This window comes from Oncorhynchus tshawytscha, linkage group LG15 (assembly GCF_018296145.1).
Source record: "Oncorhynchus tshawytscha isolate Ot180627B linkage group LG15, Otsh_v2.0, whole genome shotgun sequence".
In the NCBI taxonomy this organism is placed as follows: Eukaryota; Metazoa; Chordata; class Actinopteri; order Salmoniformes; family Salmonidae; genus Oncorhynchus; species Oncorhynchus tshawytscha.
In genome coordinates, this window is record NC_056443.1 from 9,884,464 (window position 1) to 9,906,971 (window position 22,508).

The window sequence follows — 22,508 nt, forward strand, 5'->3', positions numbered from 1 at the left end:
GTGTGTGTGTGTGCTGCTTGCTTGCTTGTATGTACACTACTGTTCAAAAGTTTGGGGTCACTTAGAAATGTACTTGTTTTTGAAAGAAAAGCACATTTTTATAAAAAGAAAAGCACATTAAAATAACATCAAGTTGATCAGAAATACAGTGTAGACTGTATTAGACAACATTGTTTATGTTGTAAATGACTATTGTAGCTGTAAACGGCATATTTTTTATGGAATATCTACATAGGCGTACACAGGCCCATTATCAGCAACCATCACTCCTGTGTTGGTTCCCAATGGGACGTTGTGTTAGCTAATCCACGTTTATCGTTTTAAAAGGCTAGAAAACCCTTTTCCAATTATGTTAGCACAGCTGAAAACTGTTTTTCTGATTAAAGAAGCAATGAAATAAACTGGCCTTCTTTAGACTAGTTGAGTATCTGGAGCATCAGCATTCGTGGGTTCGATTACAGGCTCAAAATGGCCAGAAACAAATAACTTTCTTCTGAAACTCGTCAGTCGATTCTTGTTCTGAGAAATGAAGGCTATTCCATGCGAGAAATTGCCAAGAAACTGAAGATCTCATACAACGCTGTGTACTACTCCCTTCAAAGAACAGCGCAAACTGTCTCTAACCAGAATAGAAAGAGGAGTGGGAGGCCCCGGTGCACAACTGAGTAAGAGGACAAGTACATTAGAGTGTCTAGTTTGAGAAACAGACGCCTCACAACTCCTCAACCGGCAGCAACATTAAAGAGAGAGCAATAATTTCTCAGAGCAAGAATAGACTGATGAGTTTCAGAAGAAAGTTATTTTTTTCTGGCCATTTTGAGCCTGTAATCGAACCTACAAATGCTGATGCTCCACGTACTCAACTAGTCTAAAGAAGGCCAGTTTCATTGCTTATTTAATCAGCACAACAGTTTTCAGCTGTGCTTACATAATTGCACAAGGGTTTAATAATGATCAATTATCCTTATAATGATAAACTTGGATTAGCTAACACAACATGACATTGGAACACAGGAGTGATGGTTGTTGATAATGGGCCTGTGTACGCCTATGTAGATATTCCTTTAAAAAATGATTTACAACGTTAACCATGTCTACACTGTATTTCTGAACAATTTGATGTTATTTTAATGGACAAAAAAAATGTGCTTTTCTTTCAAAAACAAGGATATTTCTAAGTGACCGCAAACTTTTCAACGGTAGTGTATGTACTGTCTGTGTGTGCCTCTGTGTGCGTCAGACTCAGGCAGACTGGCAACGTTCAGCTCAGTCTGACCTAAGCCACTACCTGAGCGGAGGGGCTCTGCTCATATTTTAGCTCCCTTTGTCTGTGACAAATGGCTGAGCTCTAAAAGCCCTGTCCATGGTGCTGAAGGCTGCAGTGATGTATGAGGCAGGTCCTGTCTGATAAATCCTCCATGTCACTCGGTCCCTGACAGACATTCATCATGTCTGGTATTTTTATGTTCGGGACTCCAGCATCGGATGCCTAATGAAACAAATATAATGCGATTTCCCGATTCCGACTGCTTTGGAGCGAGCTTTAACCGGCTGACTTCCCTTGCAGAGCGTTGTCATTGGGACATTGTGTCTTTCCGCTCTACATGACTGTGACACTGACTTTGCTGGGTTTGTTCAGACCACGGACCTCTGTCTAAAGAATGAACATGTTCCTAATGAGCCAGTTAATGAGGCTGTATTGGGTCTGGGAATAACAATGTAGGCTAAAATACATACAAACTCGTAAGATACAGTATATTCACATTGTGTTACAACAGGCATTTTTGCTCTTATATGAAATGCTGGGTGATCATTATCAAGGTTTCCTGGCAATATAAAGGTCAGGAACACAAAAGGTTGTATAGTGTTTTCATCAAGTGTGATGATTGTCATGTAGTGAGATAGTAAAATTATTTCAGCACTCTGAAGAAAGGGGAGAGAGGGACTAACCCTATGATTGCAAAGAAACGTTGATGTTTATTACATTTTTTTCCTCAGCACAGATTCTTATCTCAGTCCCAGTTGTGCCCAGATATCACAGACAGTACAGTCAATATAAAAATGGCTTTTATAACTTTACACCCAAAGCAAGAACGCAACGTTTTTAAAATGTTTATATGCCAAAAATACTAAGAATGTATTTTCACTAAAAGTACTTGAGATTAGCTTGTGAGTCTGCAGATATGACATGGCCTTTGTTGTTATTTCTCTGTAGTAGTTCTTGTGTACTTCCTGTGTACTTCTTGTGTAGTTCTTGTGGTAGGCACTTACCGGGGCATAACAACCCACTGAGCACAGACGTCAGTTCAACGTCTAGTTTTGATTTTCATTTGGTTGAGTTGTCAACTTGAATTCAACGTGAAATCAACAACAAATTCCACCATGTCATTGGATTTAGGTTGAAAGTTGGGGGGGGGGGAAAGACGAAATACACTTTTATGTTGATGACATTTTCCCAGTCCAATCAGTTTTCAACGTTGATTCAACGTCATCACGTTTCATTTTTTGTTGTTGAAATGATGTGGAAACAATGTTGATTTAACCAGTTTTTGCCCAGTGGGGAAACCACAAATCATTACTCTCTGGGAGATGTCAGGATAGACAATCACATTCAGACCATGAACTCACCATCAACTCAAGGTCTGCCTTTGTCAAGATTCTTAGATCCTTCTTCGAACACTTGCAAACAACCATTTCTTTAACACCCTATCTATATACTGTACCCATATGCAGTATAATTGTATTTAGCATAATGATGTTGTTATTAATGAGAGTCATTTGTTTCTGTCATTATTAATATCACACCAGTTTACTGTCCAGATATTACACCAGAGGATTTATGTTTACATTAGCAGATAGAATATATAACAATTTATCAATGAAAAAACAAAAATCCTCTCTTTCTAAATAGAAAAAGGGTAATATTCATCAAAATTTTTACACCATAGTCATTATTATTGTCTATTCTACTACATAATTCCTCCGTTATAGACAGTTGTCATCTCTATCTCACCTATGGATGTTGTACAGCACAGACGCTATTGCTTGGGGACCACAAGGACAGTTCCACTATTCTTAACACATTTAACAGTCAATTACAAGAGAGAGAACACCATCGTCATCATATTCTCTTATTCTATCTGTACTCTGTGAAGAACCCAGGGATGTCGAACTGTGTGATTTAGCAGGGAAAACGATCACCCTGGTGATGTTAGCTTGATAAAGCAATTGAATTGTTATAAAGCCGCCACGTCAGATACTATGTTGTAACCAGGAGAGTGGTCTGTCTCCCTCCTACCGGTTACTCCTCAATTCAATGATGGTGTATATTTTTCCAGAATGTCAGAGTCAAAGCTAAAAGGAAGCCGATGCACATTTTTAAACAGTTACTGCAGGTTTCTCCTTTTTGTACGCTTTGTCCATTCTTTGCGATTGTGTGGTAAGCTCCACGGGGGTTTAGTTCTTTAAAAGGCATTGTCAGATACATTTATGACTGTGGGTTTCACTTCCACTGCAGTTGGCAGTCCGTTCCCTGAGACCCACAGCCTCGTAAAAGGAGAGTGCAGGCCGGCCACCTGCGTCAAAGACACTTTGGAGTGGCATTTCCTTAAATCCCCACAAAGGTGGTGGTTCCTCAGAGACACATAAATAAGCAGACAGGCCACTGAAATCACAACGAGAAGCACACCAAAGACAGCAATTACTGCAGCGTGCCACTTTTCAGTGTCCTTGGCCGCCAGCTCTAATCCCTTTGTGGTGACATTGACACATTTGGTGTCGTGTTTGTAGAGGATGCTGCGGATGTCCACACACACCTTGTACTGGGTGGCAGGAGTCAGATGTGTGAGATTGTACACTTTCACATCAGACGGTACGCGTGCCGTGAATGCCATGGTCGGGTGGTTGGGGTCGGAAGCCTTGTACCACTTTATGTTAGGAGCCAGACCACCATGGGCGGCTTTCCAGGCCACCAGGACCGAGTTGGACTGCACTGATTTGATGTTGACGTCCAAAGAGCCGTTGGCAGGTCGGGGGAAGTATCCATCCACCTCCACCGAGACTGACTTTAGGTCTGCGCCGACCAGATTGTGGGCAACGCAGGTGTACAGTCCAGCCTCGTTCTCTGTTACATCGTAGATGTCAAACGTTCCCTCTGAGTGCATGTAGTATTTATCTGAAACGGTATTGGGCAGGACCCTGGTACCAGAGGGTGTGATCCAGTAGATGTCCGGTTCGGGTTCAGCAAAGGCCCGGCAGTGGAGCGATACAGAACTCCCGTTGTCGACGCTGACGTGCCCGGGCATGCTCTCAGGAGAGATGAGAGGCAGACAGATCTCTGTCATCTCCCTGAAGTGGACCTGCCGGACATGCTGGCCCTCGTACTCGGGAGGCTCGACGCAGAAGAGTGAATCTGGTTCCATGAAGCGTATGCTGGTCTTGTTCATGTTCATCCAGCGGACCACACAGTCGCAGCGGATGGGGTTGCTGTGCATGCTCACCTCCCGCAGGTTGGGGAGGGACTCCACGGTAATCCTGTGCAGGGCGCTGAGCGCGTTCCCATTCAGCATCAATGTCTCCAGCCTGGGCAGTTTGTAGAAAGCATTGGGATGGATGTAAGAGAGCCTGGGGTTGTTGGTGGCCTCGATCTTAGTCAGTTCGGGGAGGTTGTTGAGGGCAAAGCTGTCGATAGAGACCAGTTCCGGCATGCTGTTAATGCCCAGCTCTTTGAGGTGGAGCATGTCTGCAAAATCTCCACGCTGTATCCTCCCTATGGGATTCTTGTTTAGATCCAGAAACTTGAGGTTCTTTAAGTTCCTCAGAGCTGCGTGGGGAACTTCGGGGAAGGTGTTGTCGTAGAACGAGATGCTCTCCAAGTTGTCAAGGCCAGATAGAGCGCCGTCGGGTAACTGCGATAGGTTCATCCTGGTCAGAACTAGACTTCGGAGATTACGAAGTGGCTTGAAGTTCATGTCTTGAACGGAGGTGATCGGATTCTCCCCAATCATGAGTATTTCCAGATTGGGTATGGTGTCGAACCACTCACTATTGATCATCTGCAGCTTGTTGGAGTTGAGGTGGAGCCGGAGGAGGTTGTGGAGACCCTGGAACGCCGTGGGGGAGATGGAGGAGATCAGGTTGTGGTTCATGTAAAGCTCCTGAAGGTTGGCCAGCTCTGCCAGACAGCTATCTGGCAGCTGGCGTATCCAGTTCTCCTCCATGTGCAAGGACAGCAGCTGAGGCAGCCGCCCGAGGTGGATGTCACTCATTGAGGATAAGTTGTTTTGCGACAAGTCAATCTCTGTGATGTTAGCCAGGTAATCCAAAGGTCTCTCAATCTTTGCAATGTTGTTGGTCTGCAGCAATAGCACTTGTGTGTCCGTTGGTAATCTCCCAGACAGAGTAAAAAGTCCCAAGTCATTACAGTCAACAATTGGGGCCTCCATGTACACGGAGCTGGGAGAGAACCAGGGTCTGATCTCACACACACATAGCTGAGGGCAATCGACTCTCTCCTCAGAGGCCAGAACAAAGGCAGTCATGGCAAGGCCCACGAAGAAACAATCTACAAATGACACGTCCTTCATATTGGCCCGATTCCCTCCAGTAAGTAATTGGTCTTTGTAGATTAAGTGGTCTGAGCTGTTAACTTAACAAATAATGAATAATTTGTTACTGTTGCTATAGCGACTGACTACCCCCCACTGGTAGGGAGGGTTTCCCAGGGGGCTTTTGTTTTGCTGTGGTTGTACTGGCGTCCAACCGCTCAATTTTCCCTCCTGGACGTAAGGGTTGGAGTCAAGACTTCAGTCATACAGGCCCAAGTAGATAACAATAAACTTATACCTCAGGAAGCTACAGTCCTGCTAAGCACATCTGGGTTAGCCTCCATTAACGCTCTGCTTTCTTTTGAAGATGAATCACATCCATCTCTCGACGTTGTTACTAGCTGCCGGCATCGTCAAATGAGTCCATTCCCACCTGTAAAAGGAGAGAGGGGAATGTGAATACATTGACAGAAAACCTGGGTACATCATACAAAGGGGATTTAGACATATTGACATTTGTTGTTGAGGCACAAGGATGCATGTTGACATTTACATTGCACGGCCCTTCAAGACACATCAGCATGGATTTAGATCTGCTTGACCTATTTCATATAATTTGGGGGCATCTCTGTGCCCTCCTGATATGGCATGAAAGGATAAATATAGGAGGATAGTGCCTTTAGAGTTAAAGCGAGAAGTATTTATAAAAATTTTAAATGGCAGATTGCATATGCTTAAACGGATACTTTAGGATTTTGGCAATGAAGCCCTTTATCTCCTTCCCCAGAGTCAGATGAACTCGTGGATACCTTTTTTAATGGCTCAGCTTGCATTTTGAAAAAAAGTTGCTAACTACCACTGATATTGGGCGATAAGTCCTAGCTCGCAGTCTGCGAGTGCGATGGGGTTGAGGTCAGGGTTCTGTGCAAGCCAGTCAAGTTCTTCCACACCAATCTCTACAAACCATTTCTGTATGGACCTCGCTTTGTGCACGGGGGAATTGTCATGCTGAAACAGGAAAGAGCCTTCCCCAAACTGTTGCCACAAAGTTGGAAGCACAGATTAGTCTACAATGTCATTGTATGCTGTAGCGTTAAGACTTCCCTTCACTGGAACTAAGGGGCATAGCCGCAGACCATTATTCCTCATCCGCCAAACTTTACAGTTGGCACTATGTATTGGGGCAGGTAGCGTTCTCCTGGCAACCGCCAAACCCAGATTCGTCCACCGGACTGGCAGATGGTGATGATTGATTCATCAATCCAGAGAACGTGTTTCCACTGCTCCAGAGTCCAACAGCGGCAAGCTTTACACCACTCCAGCCGATGCTTGGCATTGAGCATGGTGATCTTAGGCTTGTGCATGGCTGCTTGGCCAAGGAAACCCATTTCATGAAGCTCCCGACAAACAGTTATTGTGCTGACGTTGCTTCCAGAGGCAGTTTGGAACTCGGTAGTGAGTGCTGCAACTGAGAACAGATTACTTTACGCGCTACGTGCTTCAGCACTCGGCGGTCCCGTTCTGTGAGCTTGTGTGACCTACCACATCGCGGCTGAGCCGTTGTTGCTCCTAGACGTTTCCACTTCATAATAACAGCACTTACAGTTGACCGGGGCAGCTGTAGCAGGGCAGAAATTTGACGAACTGACTTGTTGGAAAGGTGGCTTCCTATAACAGCGCCACTAATTTGAAGGGGTGTGCACGTACTTTTCGATACAAAATGTATATCACCAGGGAAAATATGTATGGGAAACAGATTTTTTTTAAACAAATTAAGTAAAAAGTACAATTTTCATTTAAAAGTAGTCATGAACACAAAATGACTGTTTATCAGCATGTACTCTTGCTGCGTTTCTGTTTCCTCTCTATGCTCACCTTTCCACAGTTAGGCTGCTGCTCTTTATCATTTGTCATACAGAAACACTTTTCACTGAACGGATGGGTTTGACGGTGCTTGTCATAACCTGGGCTGCAGAGCAACAAAACGCCAGACAGAGCCACACGACGGAGAGAAGAAAAAGGGAACGGGAGAAAGAGAGAGGCGGGGTGCACTGCACCGGAGACATTCCATCATCCTCATTTCTGTTTCCACCCCAGTGCTCCGAGACGACGACGGAGATGAGAAAGTCCGAACGGTGCTACAAAAACACTGCAGTCAGCCCCAATGGCAAAACAGGCCAAGAGTTCATTTCTCAAGCCACTGTTGGAGTGGCTGAGAATGTGGTTTTGGATGAGGTAGGGAGGGAGAGAGAGAGCGAGAGAAAGCGACCAGAGAGGGTGGGGGGTATTCTTTTTCAAATCACCTGGCATTTTAATAAGTGGAATACCCAGAGCATTCTGAAAAACATGGTTACCCTCTCTTTCCCTCAGGGAGCATTGACTCTCATTGTATAGCTCTGTGCTTAATATTCACTGGGGAAAGAACACAGGACCTTCCTTTCTCTTAAAACTGTAATTTTCTTCTATGGTGTTTCGGTTCTTACACCCTGCTTACTCTTGTTCCTGTGTTTACTAATCACAATTAGAGACACCTTAATGTGTTTGGGCTAAACGTTATTGTATCCACCGCATGTTCCATCACAGTGGGTAGCCGTTGTCGGTCCCTTAGGGTCTGGTGCCTTGTTATGCTGTTAATCACCCACCCTGCCTGCTAATTGGCTAAATGAGACATTATTTGGATATGACTTCCATTGGGTGATCAATATCTTTGTGAGCCAACGGGGCCCCTTCACAGCGGTCACAAAATGGAGGCTGGAAAATACCGGTAGCAGCCTGAACGAGGAATCAGGGGTCTGTAAAAAAATAAGAAGAAAAAAGAGCTGCCGCACATTATATTAAATGGAGCATTACCTTCTTCCTGGATTCCTTCAGATTTGGCAAGGTGATATGGAATCCGAATGTCGGAACGGTTAGCAAGGTAGCCTACAGTACTGAGGTGTTGATCGTACAATGGAACAAAGGGCTATTTTCATATCCATTTAATGTCCGTGCTTAAAATCCCTCCTACACAGTGTATGATTGTATTGAGGTTAGTTGTTGACTCAAATGGCGTGGTGCGCCTGGATAACATAACAGCGTTGCTCAGTACTTACTCACGTGTGAGTAAATCTGAGTTATGATAATCACAACTTGATTCATGAAAATTGATGTTTTGCCCTACAATTTATTCCTGGTTGCGTTCACACCATGTATAATATTTTCTTAGCCTCTCCCGTTGTGTAATGACAAGAGGGTTAGAATTATTACACACGCTGCAGCATTACCTCCACATATAATCATAGATCATAAAGGTTTTTACCCTTCACTTTTGGACAAGGTTAAGCTACCCGAGGACCAGCACTTTAGGGATGCCAGATTTTCTGTTGAATGAGTGTGCATTGAGCATCCTACTTAATAAATGAATTGAAACATCCCAAAGAATGTCGAGAGATTGCCGTTATTGGTGATGTGCTCTTTTGTGATACTGTTTAATCAACAATAAGCTTAAACATTTAAAGACAGCTCTTATGAACTGAACCTAATTCAACTCCAATGCCCTCTGCTTTTATGCTGATGGTGACCACTTTCATATTAGCACCTAAATACATGAATTACTTCAACATTATGTCTGTAACTTAACAACGTTAAGTAAGTTCACTTATTAATGTTTCATTCATGACCCAACGGTGAGGAGACTGTCTCCGTGCTCGGCTGCTCTACTATTCAACAGAACATTAAGAGACATTAGTCTGGGGACAGAGAAATGGGGAATTGGAGGTGACACCGACAGAACTTTCAAGCTAGGCTAGAGTATTTTAAATGTTTAGGACACTGCCAGTTTCATAAGACAATAGTGTAAAAGATATGATGATACGAAATCCATCGCTAGGTTTAAATAGCCTATTCAGAGGTATTCAGTCTCCTAGCCTTATAATCCAAACGTGAAAGAGTAAACATGTTGTAAATACTACACCACGCAGTGTGTAAGGTAAGAATATACAGTGCCTTGCAAAAGTATTCAACCCCTTGGCATTTTTCCTATTTTGTTGCATTACAATCTGTATTTTAAATAGATTTTTATTTGGATTTCATGTAATGGACATAGACAAAATAGTCCAAATTGGTGAAGTGAAAAACTAAAAAACAATGGAAAAGTGGTGCGTGCATATGTATCCACCCCCTTTGCTATGAATCCCCTAAATAAGATCTGGTGCAACCAATTACATTCAGAAGTCACATAATTAGTTAGATTGCACACAGGTGGACTTTATTTAAGTGTCACATGATCTCAGTATATATACACCTGATTTGATTTGATTTGATTTTGATTTGATTATTACAAATTTGAAAGAATATGTCACCACAACAAACTTGCCAAAACGCCCACCAAAACTCACGGACCAGGCAAGGACGGCATTAATCAGAGAGACCAAAGATAACCCTAAAGGAGCTGCAAAGCTCCACAGCGGATATTGGAGGATCTGTCCATAGGACCACTTTAAGCCGTACACTCAACAGAGCTGGGCTTTACGGAAGAGTGGCCAGAAAAAAAAGCAAACATGTTTGGTGTTCGCCAAAAGGCATGTGGGAGACTCCCCAAACATATTGAAGAAGGTACGCTGGTCAGATGAGACTAAAATTGAGCTTTTTGGCCATCAAGGAAAACGCTATGTCTGGCGCAAACCCAACACCTCTCATCACCCTGAGAACATCATCCCCACAGTGAAGCATGGTGGCAGCATCATGCTGTGCGGATGTTTTTCATCGGCAGGGACTATGAAACTGGTTAGAATTGAAGAAATGAGGGATCGCGCTAAATACAGGGAAATTCTTGAGGGAAACCTGTTTCAGTCTTCCAGAGATTTGAGACTGGGATGGAGGTTCACCTTCAGCAGGACAATGACCCTAAGCATACTGCTAAAGCAACACTTGAATGGTTTAAGGGGAAACATTTAACTGTATTGGAATGGCCTAGTCAAAGCCCATACCTCGATCCAATTGAGAATCTGTGGTATGACTTGCGTGCATAACTATTCACCCCCCCAAAGTCAATACTTTGTAGAGCCACCTTTTGCAGCAATTACAACTCTCTTGGGGTCTCTTGGGGTATGTCTCTGTAAGCTTGGCACATTTAGCCACTGGGATTTTTGCGCTCAAGTTTTCTGTTTCTTTTGTCCTATTTCTTGTTTGTTTCACAATGAAACATATTTTTGCATCTTCAAAGTGGTCGGTATGTTGTTTAAATCAAATGAAACCAACCCCCCAAAAATCAATTTTAATTCTAGGTTGTAAGGCAACAAAGTAGGAAAAATGCCAAGGGGGTGAATACTTTCGCAAGCCAATGTACTCTAGCTATTGTAAACTACAAACAGTATAGCCTGCAATAGCATTTGTGGCAAAGGGCTCGTACACTTAACTACTGTGCCTAGTCCAGGATTCAAGAGTTTACTGCACTGTACTAACATGTCAGTGTGAAATCAGGTCAAGCTGGGTTTTCCCCCGTTCAATACGGAGTTAATTTCCCCCCACAATACAGTTCATTTCCCCCACAATACACTGTTCAATTACCAGTAGTCAACAGGAAGCAATGGAGGAAATATCTAGGAAAAAAATGACTGCCAGGGTATCAATACCATCACATTAACCTCCAGTGACCCGAGGAAGTCGTAATGGCATTAAAAACCTTAGCACAAGACAGATGAGGGAAATCAGCCATAACCCATTTAAGCTTAGGTGAAAACAAGAGTTCCAAGGAACAAAGAGGGGAGGAGGGAAAACTGGAGCTTGTTTGGCGTTAAGTGGCAATAACTTGCATAACGCCTGCGGTTCTCAGACAAAGAGGAATGCGGTTAATACCGAAGCCAAATGGAATTATAAGATGGATGCTCCTAATCAGAGTCCTGATGCAGTGCAGCATCAACAGAACGATACGGCAAAGGGAGAGAGAAATATAAATCTGGATTTGTCCCTACTGCTTCCAATGTGTCCAGGTCAGTGGCACATATACTCCCCTATGTACTAAAACTTTTCATTTGGCTCTTCGCTCCAGCATTTTGGATTTGAGATCAAATGTTTTATATGAGGGGACAGTACATAATGTCACCTTTTATTTTAGGGTATCTTCATACATATCTATTTGATCGTTTAGAAATGAAAGCCCTTCATGTATCTAGTCCACAAATGGGCACCAAATACTAAACTTTTGACGAAATGTAATACACTATAAATACATTTGTCCAAATATTTATGACACCTTCAAATGAGGGGACTAGATGCATACCCAGTCGCGAGGGCCCTGGGGCGGCTTAATCAAGTGCACCGCCCGACAACAGCGTGAGACGAACACAAAATGTAGGCATGCAAGGCTTTATCGTTGTAGTTTTTTACAGAAATGTTTGGTGATCAATTAGGATTGCCTTGTCAAATGCCTCGGTGACCGTTGCGCTACACCATGCCAACAGACGATAGATTCCTCTCCAGAGTACATCCCCAAGGATTTCTAGAACACAAACACATGTTCTGATTCTGACAACCGTTTTGATGGGCCCTAGAAACCGCTGAGTTGGACCAGAGCCAGAACCCATATGGGTAAAGCGGCATTTTTTACATTTTTTATTCGTCATTGTCTTTGATTCTCTGATTGGTTAGAGATGATCCAATTAATGATGACTTTGTTTTGTACAACAACCCTCGTTCTCACGTCACCACAAGCGACTTCAACGATGGCAGTCTCAGAACGGAAGTACGTCGGGAACATAGAGCAGAGGAAGAATTCAGTTCAGACGAGCAGAGAGCTGGGCTCCTCCTGACTCATGCCGCTGTTGCTCATCTCATCATCAAGCAGCCAGCCTGCACTGTTAGCTTGATAGCTAGCTGCATGTTTGAAGTGAATTCTAAACCCTAGCCTGCGGAGGTCGTGTGGGGTCAAGTGGAGATGAGGGGGGATCTGGAGATGATTACTTTGGAACATGTACCCGTCACTTGTTTATGCCAATCTACAGTATTTATAAGTATGGAGATAGAAAGGGGATGTTACAGTACATTAACAAAATGCTCTGTACTGACATTAAGTTGGGGTAAATTAGGCTGGGGTCGAGAGGCAAGGAGTATTGAGATCATTATTTTGGTAGTGTGCAGTCGCTAGTTGATATGTTGTAAGAAATGAAAGGTACTGTCTTATGTATGAAATAAACATTACATTCTGTTCTGATCACGGGTTAGAAAAACTCCCTGAATGTACAGTAGATTCCCAGAAGGAAACAATGGATGCGCTGCATCTATCGCTGTCTCGACCCCGCCCTGTGCAACTGGGTACTGGACTTCCTGACGGGCCGCCCCCAGGTGGTGAGGGTAGGCAACAACATCTCCTCCCCGCTGATCCTCAACACTGGGGCCCCACAAGGGTGCGTTCTGAGCCCCCTCCTGTACTCCCTGTTCACCCACGACTGCGTGGCCATGCACGCCTCCAACTCAATCATCAAGTTTGCGGACGACACAACAGTGGTAGGCTTGATTACCAACAACGACGAGACGGCCTACAGGGAGGAGGTGAGGGCCCTCGGAGTGTGGTGTCAGGAAAATAACCTCACACTCAACGTCAACAAAACTAAGGAGATGATTGTGGACTTCAGGAAACAGCAGAGGGAACACCCCCATCCACATCGATGGAACAGTAGTGGAGAGGGTAGCAAGTTTTAAGTTCCTCGGCATACACATCACAGACAAACTGAATTGGTCCACTCACACAGACAGCATCGTGAGGAAGGCGCAGCAGCGCCTCTTCAACCTCAGGAGGCTGAAGAAATTCGGCTTGTCACCAAAAGCACTCACAAACTTCTACAGATGCACAATCGAGAGCATCCTGGCGGGCTGTATCACCGCCTGGTATGGCAACTGCACCGCCCTCAACCGTAAGGCTCTCCAGAGGGTAGTGAGGTCTGCACAACGCATCACCGGGGGCAAACTACCTGCCCTCCAGGACACCTACACCACCCGATGCTACAGGAAGGCCATAAAGATCATCAAGGACATCAACCACCCGAGCCACTGCCTGTTCACCCCGTGTCATCCAGAAGGCGAGGTCAGTACAGGTGCATCAAAGCTGGGACCGAGAGACTGAAAAACAGCTTCTATCTCAAGGCCATCAGACTGTTAAACAGCCACCACTAACATTGAGTGGCTACTGCCAACACACTGTCAATGACACTGACTCTCTCCAGCCACTTTAATCATGGGAATTGATGGGAAATGATGTAAATATATCACTAGCCACTTTAAACAATGCTACCTTATATAATGTTACTTACCCTACATTGTTCATCTCATATGCATACGTTGATACTGTACTCTATATCATCGACTGCATCCTTATGTAATACATGTATCACTAGCCACTTTAACTATGCCACTTGTTTACATACTTATCTCATATGTATATACTGTACTCGATATCATCTACTGTATCTTGCCTATGCTGCTCTGTACCATCACTCATTCATATATCCTTATGTACATATTCTTTATCCCCTTACACTGTGTATAAGACAGTAGTTTTTTTGGAATTGTTAGTTAGATTACTTGCTCGTTATTACTGCATTGTCGGAACTAGAAGCACAAGCATTTCGCTACACTCGCATTAACATCTGCTAACCATGTGTATGTGACAAATAAAATTTGATTTGATTTGATTTGATTTGATTTGAAAGGGAACATACTGGCCCTCAGGGATGTGATTATGTAGCCTATACCGTTTAGCCAGTAACAAGGAAGTATAGTATCTGCTGAAAGGTAGACATTACCCTGGCAGGGCTAAAACTGTTTCCCCGACATAAAGGTCATACGTAATTGCAAAGTAGGGCATCAGAGGAATTGCCTCTTTTTTTGCAGGAGAAATGGCCTGTGTATTTAAGAAATGGTTCACAGGAATTCTGATCCATTGGTTATAATCATCAAAGGCTCTCTCTTCACCCCTCCTCTCTCTCTCTCTTCCTCTCCGCGCTCGCTCTCTCTAATATCTCCCTTCCCGTCTCTCTTCTCATCCCACTTCCCGCGTTTCTTCTCCCCCCTCCTCTCTCTCTCTCTCTCTCTCTCTCTCACACACACACACACACACTCCCTCTCTCTTTCTCTCACCTGCTCTTGCCTTTCTCTATATTGCCCACTTCCTTCTCTCTTCTCATCCTGCTTTCTTTCATTCTTCTCTTCCCCACATGAAACCAACCCCTATAGTGGGTTCCTCTCCTCTCCATCTCCACTCCTTCCCTCTTCTCCATTCAACCCATTAGCATCATTATCTCCAATAGAGGAAAGTTAATGTGTGTCCCCCCCCCCCTGCCCCTGATTCCCTCCCGGTCTCCATGTCTGTCTGCCTGGCTGGCTAAGTGCTGCATGGATAAGCCGCTTGGTGGGTGGCTTTGTGAGTCTCCTGTCCCTTCCCCTGCCCTTCAACTCATTGATTTGCCATTACACGTTGTTTTCTAAGGTAAGGGGAGAGTCCATTAAACGCTGTCTACTATGCAGTGTGTGTGCATAATTAAGTTTTGTGTGGTGCTGTGAAAAGGGGAAAACGTTTCCCCTTATACCTGCTCTTGCATGGCCGCAAATCAGCAGCGAGTCAACAGTTAATGCGGAATCAATGTTCCAAATTAACCACAGGACACCCCAGGTCTGAGCTCAGCCTAGCTCAGCCGCATGCCTCTCTCGCTCTACAGCCAGTGCCCTTGGGCTGAGTAAGGGAGAACAAGAGAACACACATACAAAATCATATGCACACAAACATTTTCCTACAGGCAACTACAGACCACACACGAACGGAGACATGCATGGATGCAAAGGCAGGCACACACACACACACACACACACACACACATGCACGTGTATAACCACACGTGCACGAGAAAGTTAGCCCATCTGAATGACAGAATAAGGCATCCTTTTATAATCGCGCTAAATCAGCCATCGATAAGTTCCAAAGCATGGCGAACACGCCAAACACTTATTTATCTCCCTAATAGATAACCGTACTCTCCCTGTCTGTCACGGTCTTCCTCCTCTTCATCTGAAGAGGAGAGGCGAGAAGGATCAGAGGACCAAAATGCGGCGTGGTATGTGTTCATGGTGAATTTTAATAAAGAAAACACTGAACACTGCAACACTATACAAAAACAATAAACCAATGACGACCGTGGAGCTACAAATGAGACCTGTGCTGACACAAGCCCCTAACATTGACAGAATCACCCACCAACCAAGGACCAAGCGGCGTGGTAAAAGACAGCGACGACAGCAGCAGCAGCAGCAGCAACAACAGCGGCCAGCATCACAGGACTCCTGGACATGGGAGGAGATACTGAACGGAGAGGGACCCTGGGCACAGGCTGGGGAGTATCGCCGCCCCAAAGCAGAGCTGGAGGCAGCGAAAGCTGAGCGGCGGCGATATGAGGAGGCAGCACGGCAGTGCGACAGGTACGAGAGGCAGCCCCAAAACATTTTTTTGGGGGGGGGCACACGAGGTGTGGAGCTAAACCAGGTAGCAGACCTGAGCTCACTCCTCGTGCTTATTATAAGCAGTGCGTTACTGGTCAGGCACCGTGTTATGCGGTTAAGCGCACGGTGTCGCCAGTACGTGTCCATAGCCCGGTGCGGGCATCGAGTGCGAGTGCGGGCATCGAGCCAGGGCGTATGGTGCCTGCTCAGCGGGTCTGGTCGCCGGTACGCAGTTTTGGTTCAGGGTATCCTGCGCCGGCTCTGCGTGCTGTGTCTCCGGGGCGCTGGGAGGGTGCAGTGCGTCCTCTGCCTGCGCTCCGCTCGTGCCGGGCAAATGTGGGAGTGGAGCCTAAGGGAGAGGTGCGCGTAGTAAGCACTAGATCTCCCGTGCTTACCCACAGCCCGGTTCAACCTGTGCCTGCACTCTGGAGGGTCCGTGCTAGAGTAGTTGTCCAGCCTGGGGAAGTGGTGGCAAGGTTGCGCACCAGAGCTCCAGTGCTCCCCCACAGCCCGGTCCTTCAGGTGCCTCCTCCTAACACCAAGACTCCTGAAGGTCTACCCAGCCTGGTGGTTCCTGTGGCAGCCCCACGCACCAGGCTGTCTCTCTGTCTCCTCCCTGCAGGTGGTCCTGTCTGTCCGGCGCTGCTGCCGGAGTCTCCCGCCTGTCCGGCGCTGCTGCCGGAGTCTCCCGCCTGTCCATTGCTGCTGCCGGAGTCTCCCGCCTGTCCGGCGCTGCTGCCGGAGTCTCCCGCCTGTCCGGCGCTGCTGCCGGAGTCTCCCGCCTGTCCGGCGCTGCTGCCGGAGTTTGAGGCGCCAGAGCCCCTCAGCCCAGAGCTTCCGCCCCTCTGTCCCGAGCTGCCGCCCCTCTGTCCCGAGCTTCCGCCCCTCTGTCCCGAGCTGCCGCCCCTCTGTCCTGAGCTGCCGCCCCTTTGTCCCGAGCTGCCGCCCCTCTGTCCCGAGCTGCCCCTCTGTCCATTGAGAAGGGTTGCCATGGTTAGGAAGCCACGGAGGCGGACAATGAGGCGGACTAAGACAATGGTGAAGTGGGGTCCGCGTCCCGCGCCAGAGCCGCCACCGTGGACAGACGCCCACCCAGACCCTCCCCTATAGGTTAAGGTTTTGTGGCCGGAGTCCGCACCTTTGGGGGGGGTACTGTCACGTTCTGACCTTTATTTCCTTTGTTTTGTATTTATTTAGTATGGTCAGGGCGTGAGTTGGGTGGGCAGTCTATGTTTGATTTTCTATGATTTGGGGATTTCTATGTTTCGGCCTGGTATGGTTCTCAATCAGAGGCAGGTGTCATTAGTTGTCTCTGATTGAGAATCATACTTAGGTAGCCTGGGTTGCACTGTTTGTTTGTGGGTGATTGTCTATGTTAGTGGCTTGTGTCAGCACAGGTCTCATTTGTAGCTCCACGGTCGTCATTGGTTTATTGTTTTTGTATAGTGTTGCAGTGTTCAGTGTTCTCTTTATTAAAATTCACTATGAACACATACCACGCCGCATTTTGGTCCTCTGATCCTTCTCGCCTCTCCTCTTCAGATGAAGAGGAGGAAGACCGTGACACTGTCACTCATCTACATTATTCTCCTCGTAGTTGTTAGCCAGAATGAAAGGAGACCGAGATTTCACTCAAAGTCAGAAGGAAATTGAATCTGCAGGTGCAAATGTGGTATGTTTCCTCCCTTGGAGATAGATACACAGCTATCTATATTTATATGAATAATATATCTATCTGGTCAAGAGGCCATGAGTCTGCAGGGACGAGGTTTCCTTCAGCAGACAGAATCAATCTTTATACACCACTGAAATGAATTTAATTTCAGCCCGGCCTTCTTTACTATGATTTTATGGCTCTGATAGGCTGTGTAGGCCTTCGCTGTAAATAATAATTAGTTCTTAACTGACTTGCTTAGTTAAATGAATGTTGAATAAAAAACATTATAAGGTATTCTAGGGTACCTACTGTTTCCTTTCACCTTGGCTCAGAAGAGGCCTGAACAGGCATGGGGCTCCTGAGTGGCGCAGTGGTCTTAGGCATCTCAGTGCAAGAGGTGGCACTACAGTACCTGGTTTAAATCCAGGCTGTATCACATCAAGCTGTGATTGGGAATCCCATAAAGCGGTGCACAATTGGCCTAGCATCGTCCGGGGTAGGCCGTTGTCTTAAATAAGAATTTGTTCTTTAACTGGCTAGTTAAAGAAAAGAATTGGCACCTGGAAATGCTAAATGGTTTGCTACATCATGTATGTCCATGGGCTCGGTAGAGGGATGTCTTTACTGTTGTTGGGTACAGTGCACATGTACACCCCTCCGTATATATTTGGACAGTCAAGCTCAAATTACAAAGGTATATACTCCAGCATGTTGGATTTGAAATCAAGTGTTTGATATGAGGCGACAGTATAGACTGTCACCTTTAATTTGAGGGTATTTTCATACATATCTGTCCTACCATTGAGAAATTAAATCACTTTATGTTGTTAGTCCCCCCCGTGTGAAGAAGTCATAAGTAATTTGGACAAATTCACTCTTTTTTTTACTAGGCAAGTCCGTCAGTTACTATTTTAGCCCGTCAGTTAAGAACAAGTTTTTATTTACAATGCCAGCCTACCAGGGAACAGTTAGTTAACTGCCTTGTTCAGGAGCAGAACGACAGATTTTTGACCTTTCAGGTTACTGGCCCAACACTCTAACCACTAGGCTACCTGCCATAGTGGTTATGGTGTATCAAAGTAGTGAAAAGTTTAGTATTTGGTCCTGTATTTCTTAAACGCAATGACTACATCAAGCTTGTGACTCTACAAACTCAGATGCAACATTGTACATTTTAGCTTCACTATCCAAGGGAGTGTATGTGTCTGTGTGTGCGTAATTGTGCATGCATGTCGACTGTACGTGTGTGTCTGGGTGGGTGTGCAAGTCTATGATTTATTTTTTACCTTTATTTAACTAGGCAAGTCAGTTAAGAACAAATTCTTATTTTCAATGACAGCCTAGGAACAGTGGGTTAACTGCCTGTTCAGGGGCAGAACGACAGATTTGCACCTTGTCAGCTCGGGAGTTTGAACTTGCAACCTTCCGGTTACTAGTCCAACGCTCTAACCACTAGACTACCCTGCCGCCCCATGATGCATGTGTCCGCGTCTCCATACATCCATCACTCTGTCTGGGTAGCTCACGATTGCGCGACTGCCTTTATTTTAGCCCATCCAGTCTCAGTGGTATCGTGTCACTCCTAAGCAATAGCTTCTCATTAGTGTATCCGGGACTACACATATTAATCTTGAATATTACGGGACAGATCGAAAGCACAGCAGCAATCCTCAGATGTCTCCTCTATTTGAAAATGCTATTTGCATATGTCCCTCTTACCATGCTCCCTCTGATTAAAATCTATATTCCCTGAGACTTCAGGAGTTACCTTTCAACGGATGAAAAGGGTATCGCTTCATTTCGAACGACATTTTCAGACTAGATTAGAAAAGCTGAAATGTCATTGATGCGGGTAAACAACAATGCTTTTGATTTTGAATTCATACCTGCTTTTCTTAATGTGTGCCCAACCCAAATATGTTTGTAAACAGGAGGCTATCAGCTATGGAAGGCCTGCTTACTGGACTGTATGCTTGAATGCTCTGAACTCTTCCCTGTAGCTGTCTGTCTGCACCACTGTTTCCATGCTGTGTATTCAGGTATCAGAATCAAACCAGGGGCTTCTTGTAATACATCATTATGCAACTAACAATTAATTAGGCGCTGTGTATTTTGACATTGAGTATAGGACTGAGAGTTAAACCCACACATCTTTGCTCCTCCTCATAGATAGATAGCCTTGAAAATTGTACTCGGGCTACATGTAAGTTCTCCTCTAAATACATACACCCACACACTGGCACTCATCACTGTATTAAGCTATTGTATGAGGAAAAACCTATTTAAATCCTGTTTCACATAGGCCCAATGTAATGTAGCCCTAACAAGATCAATAGACCTGTTTACACTGTACTCTACTGCAAGAGTTATTGGGTAAAAAGCAATGATCTATTTTGAACTAAATGAAATCACCATTTGACTCGAGGATTGTTATTCCCACCTGAGAGGGAGAAGTAGTTGCATGTTCAGGGCTCTGATTCTTCAAATCCCAGGCTAGACACCTAGCATTGCAGCTGAACTCTGTAACGTGAATAGAAATGCTTGTTTAAAGAGAAGGTGAATATAGACGGGTTTGCGGACAACATCACAAAAATGATGCGCGTGCATTCAATGTGTGTTGTTATGACTCTTACTGGTCAGATAGCCAGCAACAATGACAAGAAGCTGCCGTGTGGGGAATTGTAGGTGGCTCGGTTCAGCATGTTGTATCTTGTTATTGATACCATGTCTTGTTTTGAGGTGTTTTGACTGATGTCATGTCTATGCTAATATGGCTCAAATCCGCTTATGAGCTAACCAACAGCGGTAATGATATATTTGAGAAACAACAAGTGCTCATTGTGAAAATGCATTTATGTTTCCAATAAACATTTGGAGACTAAATACAGTTTAAATGTTGTTAACAGTCTAAGCCAACGCCGTCTGGTTTGTCCCTTGTTGCTAAACAACCAACCCGTCTACAGACAGACACAGAGCTCCGGTGACATCAAAATGTAAGGTGAACAGTATTGTATGTAATGTACAGTAGACTAGGCTAAATATGAATTGTGCTACGTGGAGACAGGCTACCGTGCTACACTGTGCTATACAGAGCTACAGGATGAGTTGGCCTTGGATAGGGGTGCCAAGCACCGTTTGGTCTGCCATTTTCTCACCACAGGATGAAGATGGTCTCCATCAGAGGCAAATTACAATGATGAAAGGGTGGTTAGATTTCATGGTGAGCATTGAGCAATGCTATATCATTTCATATTGAATGGCTGTTGGTTGGGCTTCTGTTTGGAAGCCTAACCAATGGGTTCTCGATTGTGCCCATGTTCAATATAAGCAGCATTAGCTTTCAGAAGCAACAAGGTAGACTGTTTCACTGATACAGCAACAAGGTAAACCCTGTCAATTGACAACTGTGCCTCATATATAGGAAACATTATAGTAAGCCTTACATGTTGACTTCTCATTTGAATATTCCATGAGCGTTGGAGAGGTTATAGTTTGGAGAGAGAGAACGAGAGAGAGGGAGAGAAACGCCCCAATGCAGTTAAAGGATTAGAGACTCGCTGCTTCTCTCTCCAAATCCTGCAAGGTGTAGGAGGTCAGGCTCCGGGGATATGTGGTTCTGTGATTGTGTTCAATGTGGACTATGCTCTGCACATAAGATGCCTCGCCGTGACAAGTGTCATTACGCAAAAGCCCCGAATGCAACGTGCAGATATGGTGCTGAAGCCTATGGATCTGATGCACGATGCATCGTAGGAGTGTGTGTGTGTGTGTGTGTGTGTGTGTGTGTGTGTGTGTGTGTGTGTGTGTGTGTGTGTGTGTGTGTGTGTGTGTGTGTGTGTGTTGCGTGCAGCCCGGGGATAGGCCTATTAGTGCTTTCGTGGCAGGTAGCTACTGAGAACGGGTTCTCTTTGATTGCAACAGGATGATTCAACCGAGAGCAAAGCGAGAGGGGAGGGAGAGTTAGCCACCATTCTGAGAGTTTCTAGACGTGTCTTGTGTGCGCGCTCTCTAAATGCATCAGCAACAGGACCCGCATCATAGCATACATTTATGCACAAATCCACCTGCTTTACAAAAATATATATATTCGACGTCGTATCTTTTTGGTGTGATTTCATTCATAATCCATTTCCATCCTAAAGCACATTCTGCATAGTTGCGCAAAAGCTTTCCTGCGTCTGAAGGTTCGAGAACAATCAGTAGCCTTCCAAGCTGTCATGCATGTCCGATTGTTACATTTGCAGTAAAACATAACGATAACCATTTTCATACATAATGTTTTATATAGCTTAGCAACACCTTTCTTGTTATGCTAGTATTTACTGTGTCGTCAAAGCCTTTCAGCAAACCAGATATTTCCCGTTAACTTCTTGGAAATCCGTACTGCAATAGTGGCGATATAGAATATGCCCCACATATCTGCTCTCTAGATGACAGAAAAAATATTGGGGAAAGGGGGGAACTCACCCGCAATAGTCATCTTCTCCCATCGACCGATAAGTATTCCCTATAACCCCATCTAGCGCACTGGTCCAGAGACCGAGGAGAGAGAGCGCGCAAAACAGACAAGCCTAGACGGCGGCTTATTATTTTTACACAGTTGGAGAGAGACCAGCTCCAGATTTTCCTTCTTCCTAGTGTTGTTCCCTATCAGAAAACCGAAAGTCCACAAGCAGAGATAGCTGTTTGGTTGGTAGAAGAGCCTCTATCCCCCGTGTCCTTTTCCACGGTGGTTAACGGCGCATCTCCCCCTCGATCAGCTGTCACAGAGACATGGTGCTTTCTGCTCAACACTCATTAATATCAGAACTACCTCCGCTCTCCAGAGAACAGCCAATAGC

The 22,508-nt window shown here is 45.1% G+C and overlaps 1 protein-coding gene across 1 annotated transcript; it reads right to left on the reverse strand.

Annotated features, from left to right (window-relative positions):
- Positions 1-1,176: 1,176 nt before the first annotated feature.
- Positions 1,177-22,454, reverse strand: LOC112214351 (leucine-rich repeat neuronal protein 3). Its single transcript, XM_024373001.2, has 2 exons — positions 22,135-22,454; positions 1,177-5,979 (listed from the first exon to the last, which is right to left on the reverse strand). Exon 2 carries the CDS (start codon positions 5,583-5,585, stop codon positions 3,465-3,467), a length of 2,121 nt encoding a protein of 706 aa, XP_024228769.1. The 5' UTR covers positions 5,586-5,979; positions 22,135-22,454; the 3' UTR covers positions 1,177-3,464.
- Between the last annotated feature and the right edge of the window lie 54 nt (positions 22,455-22,508).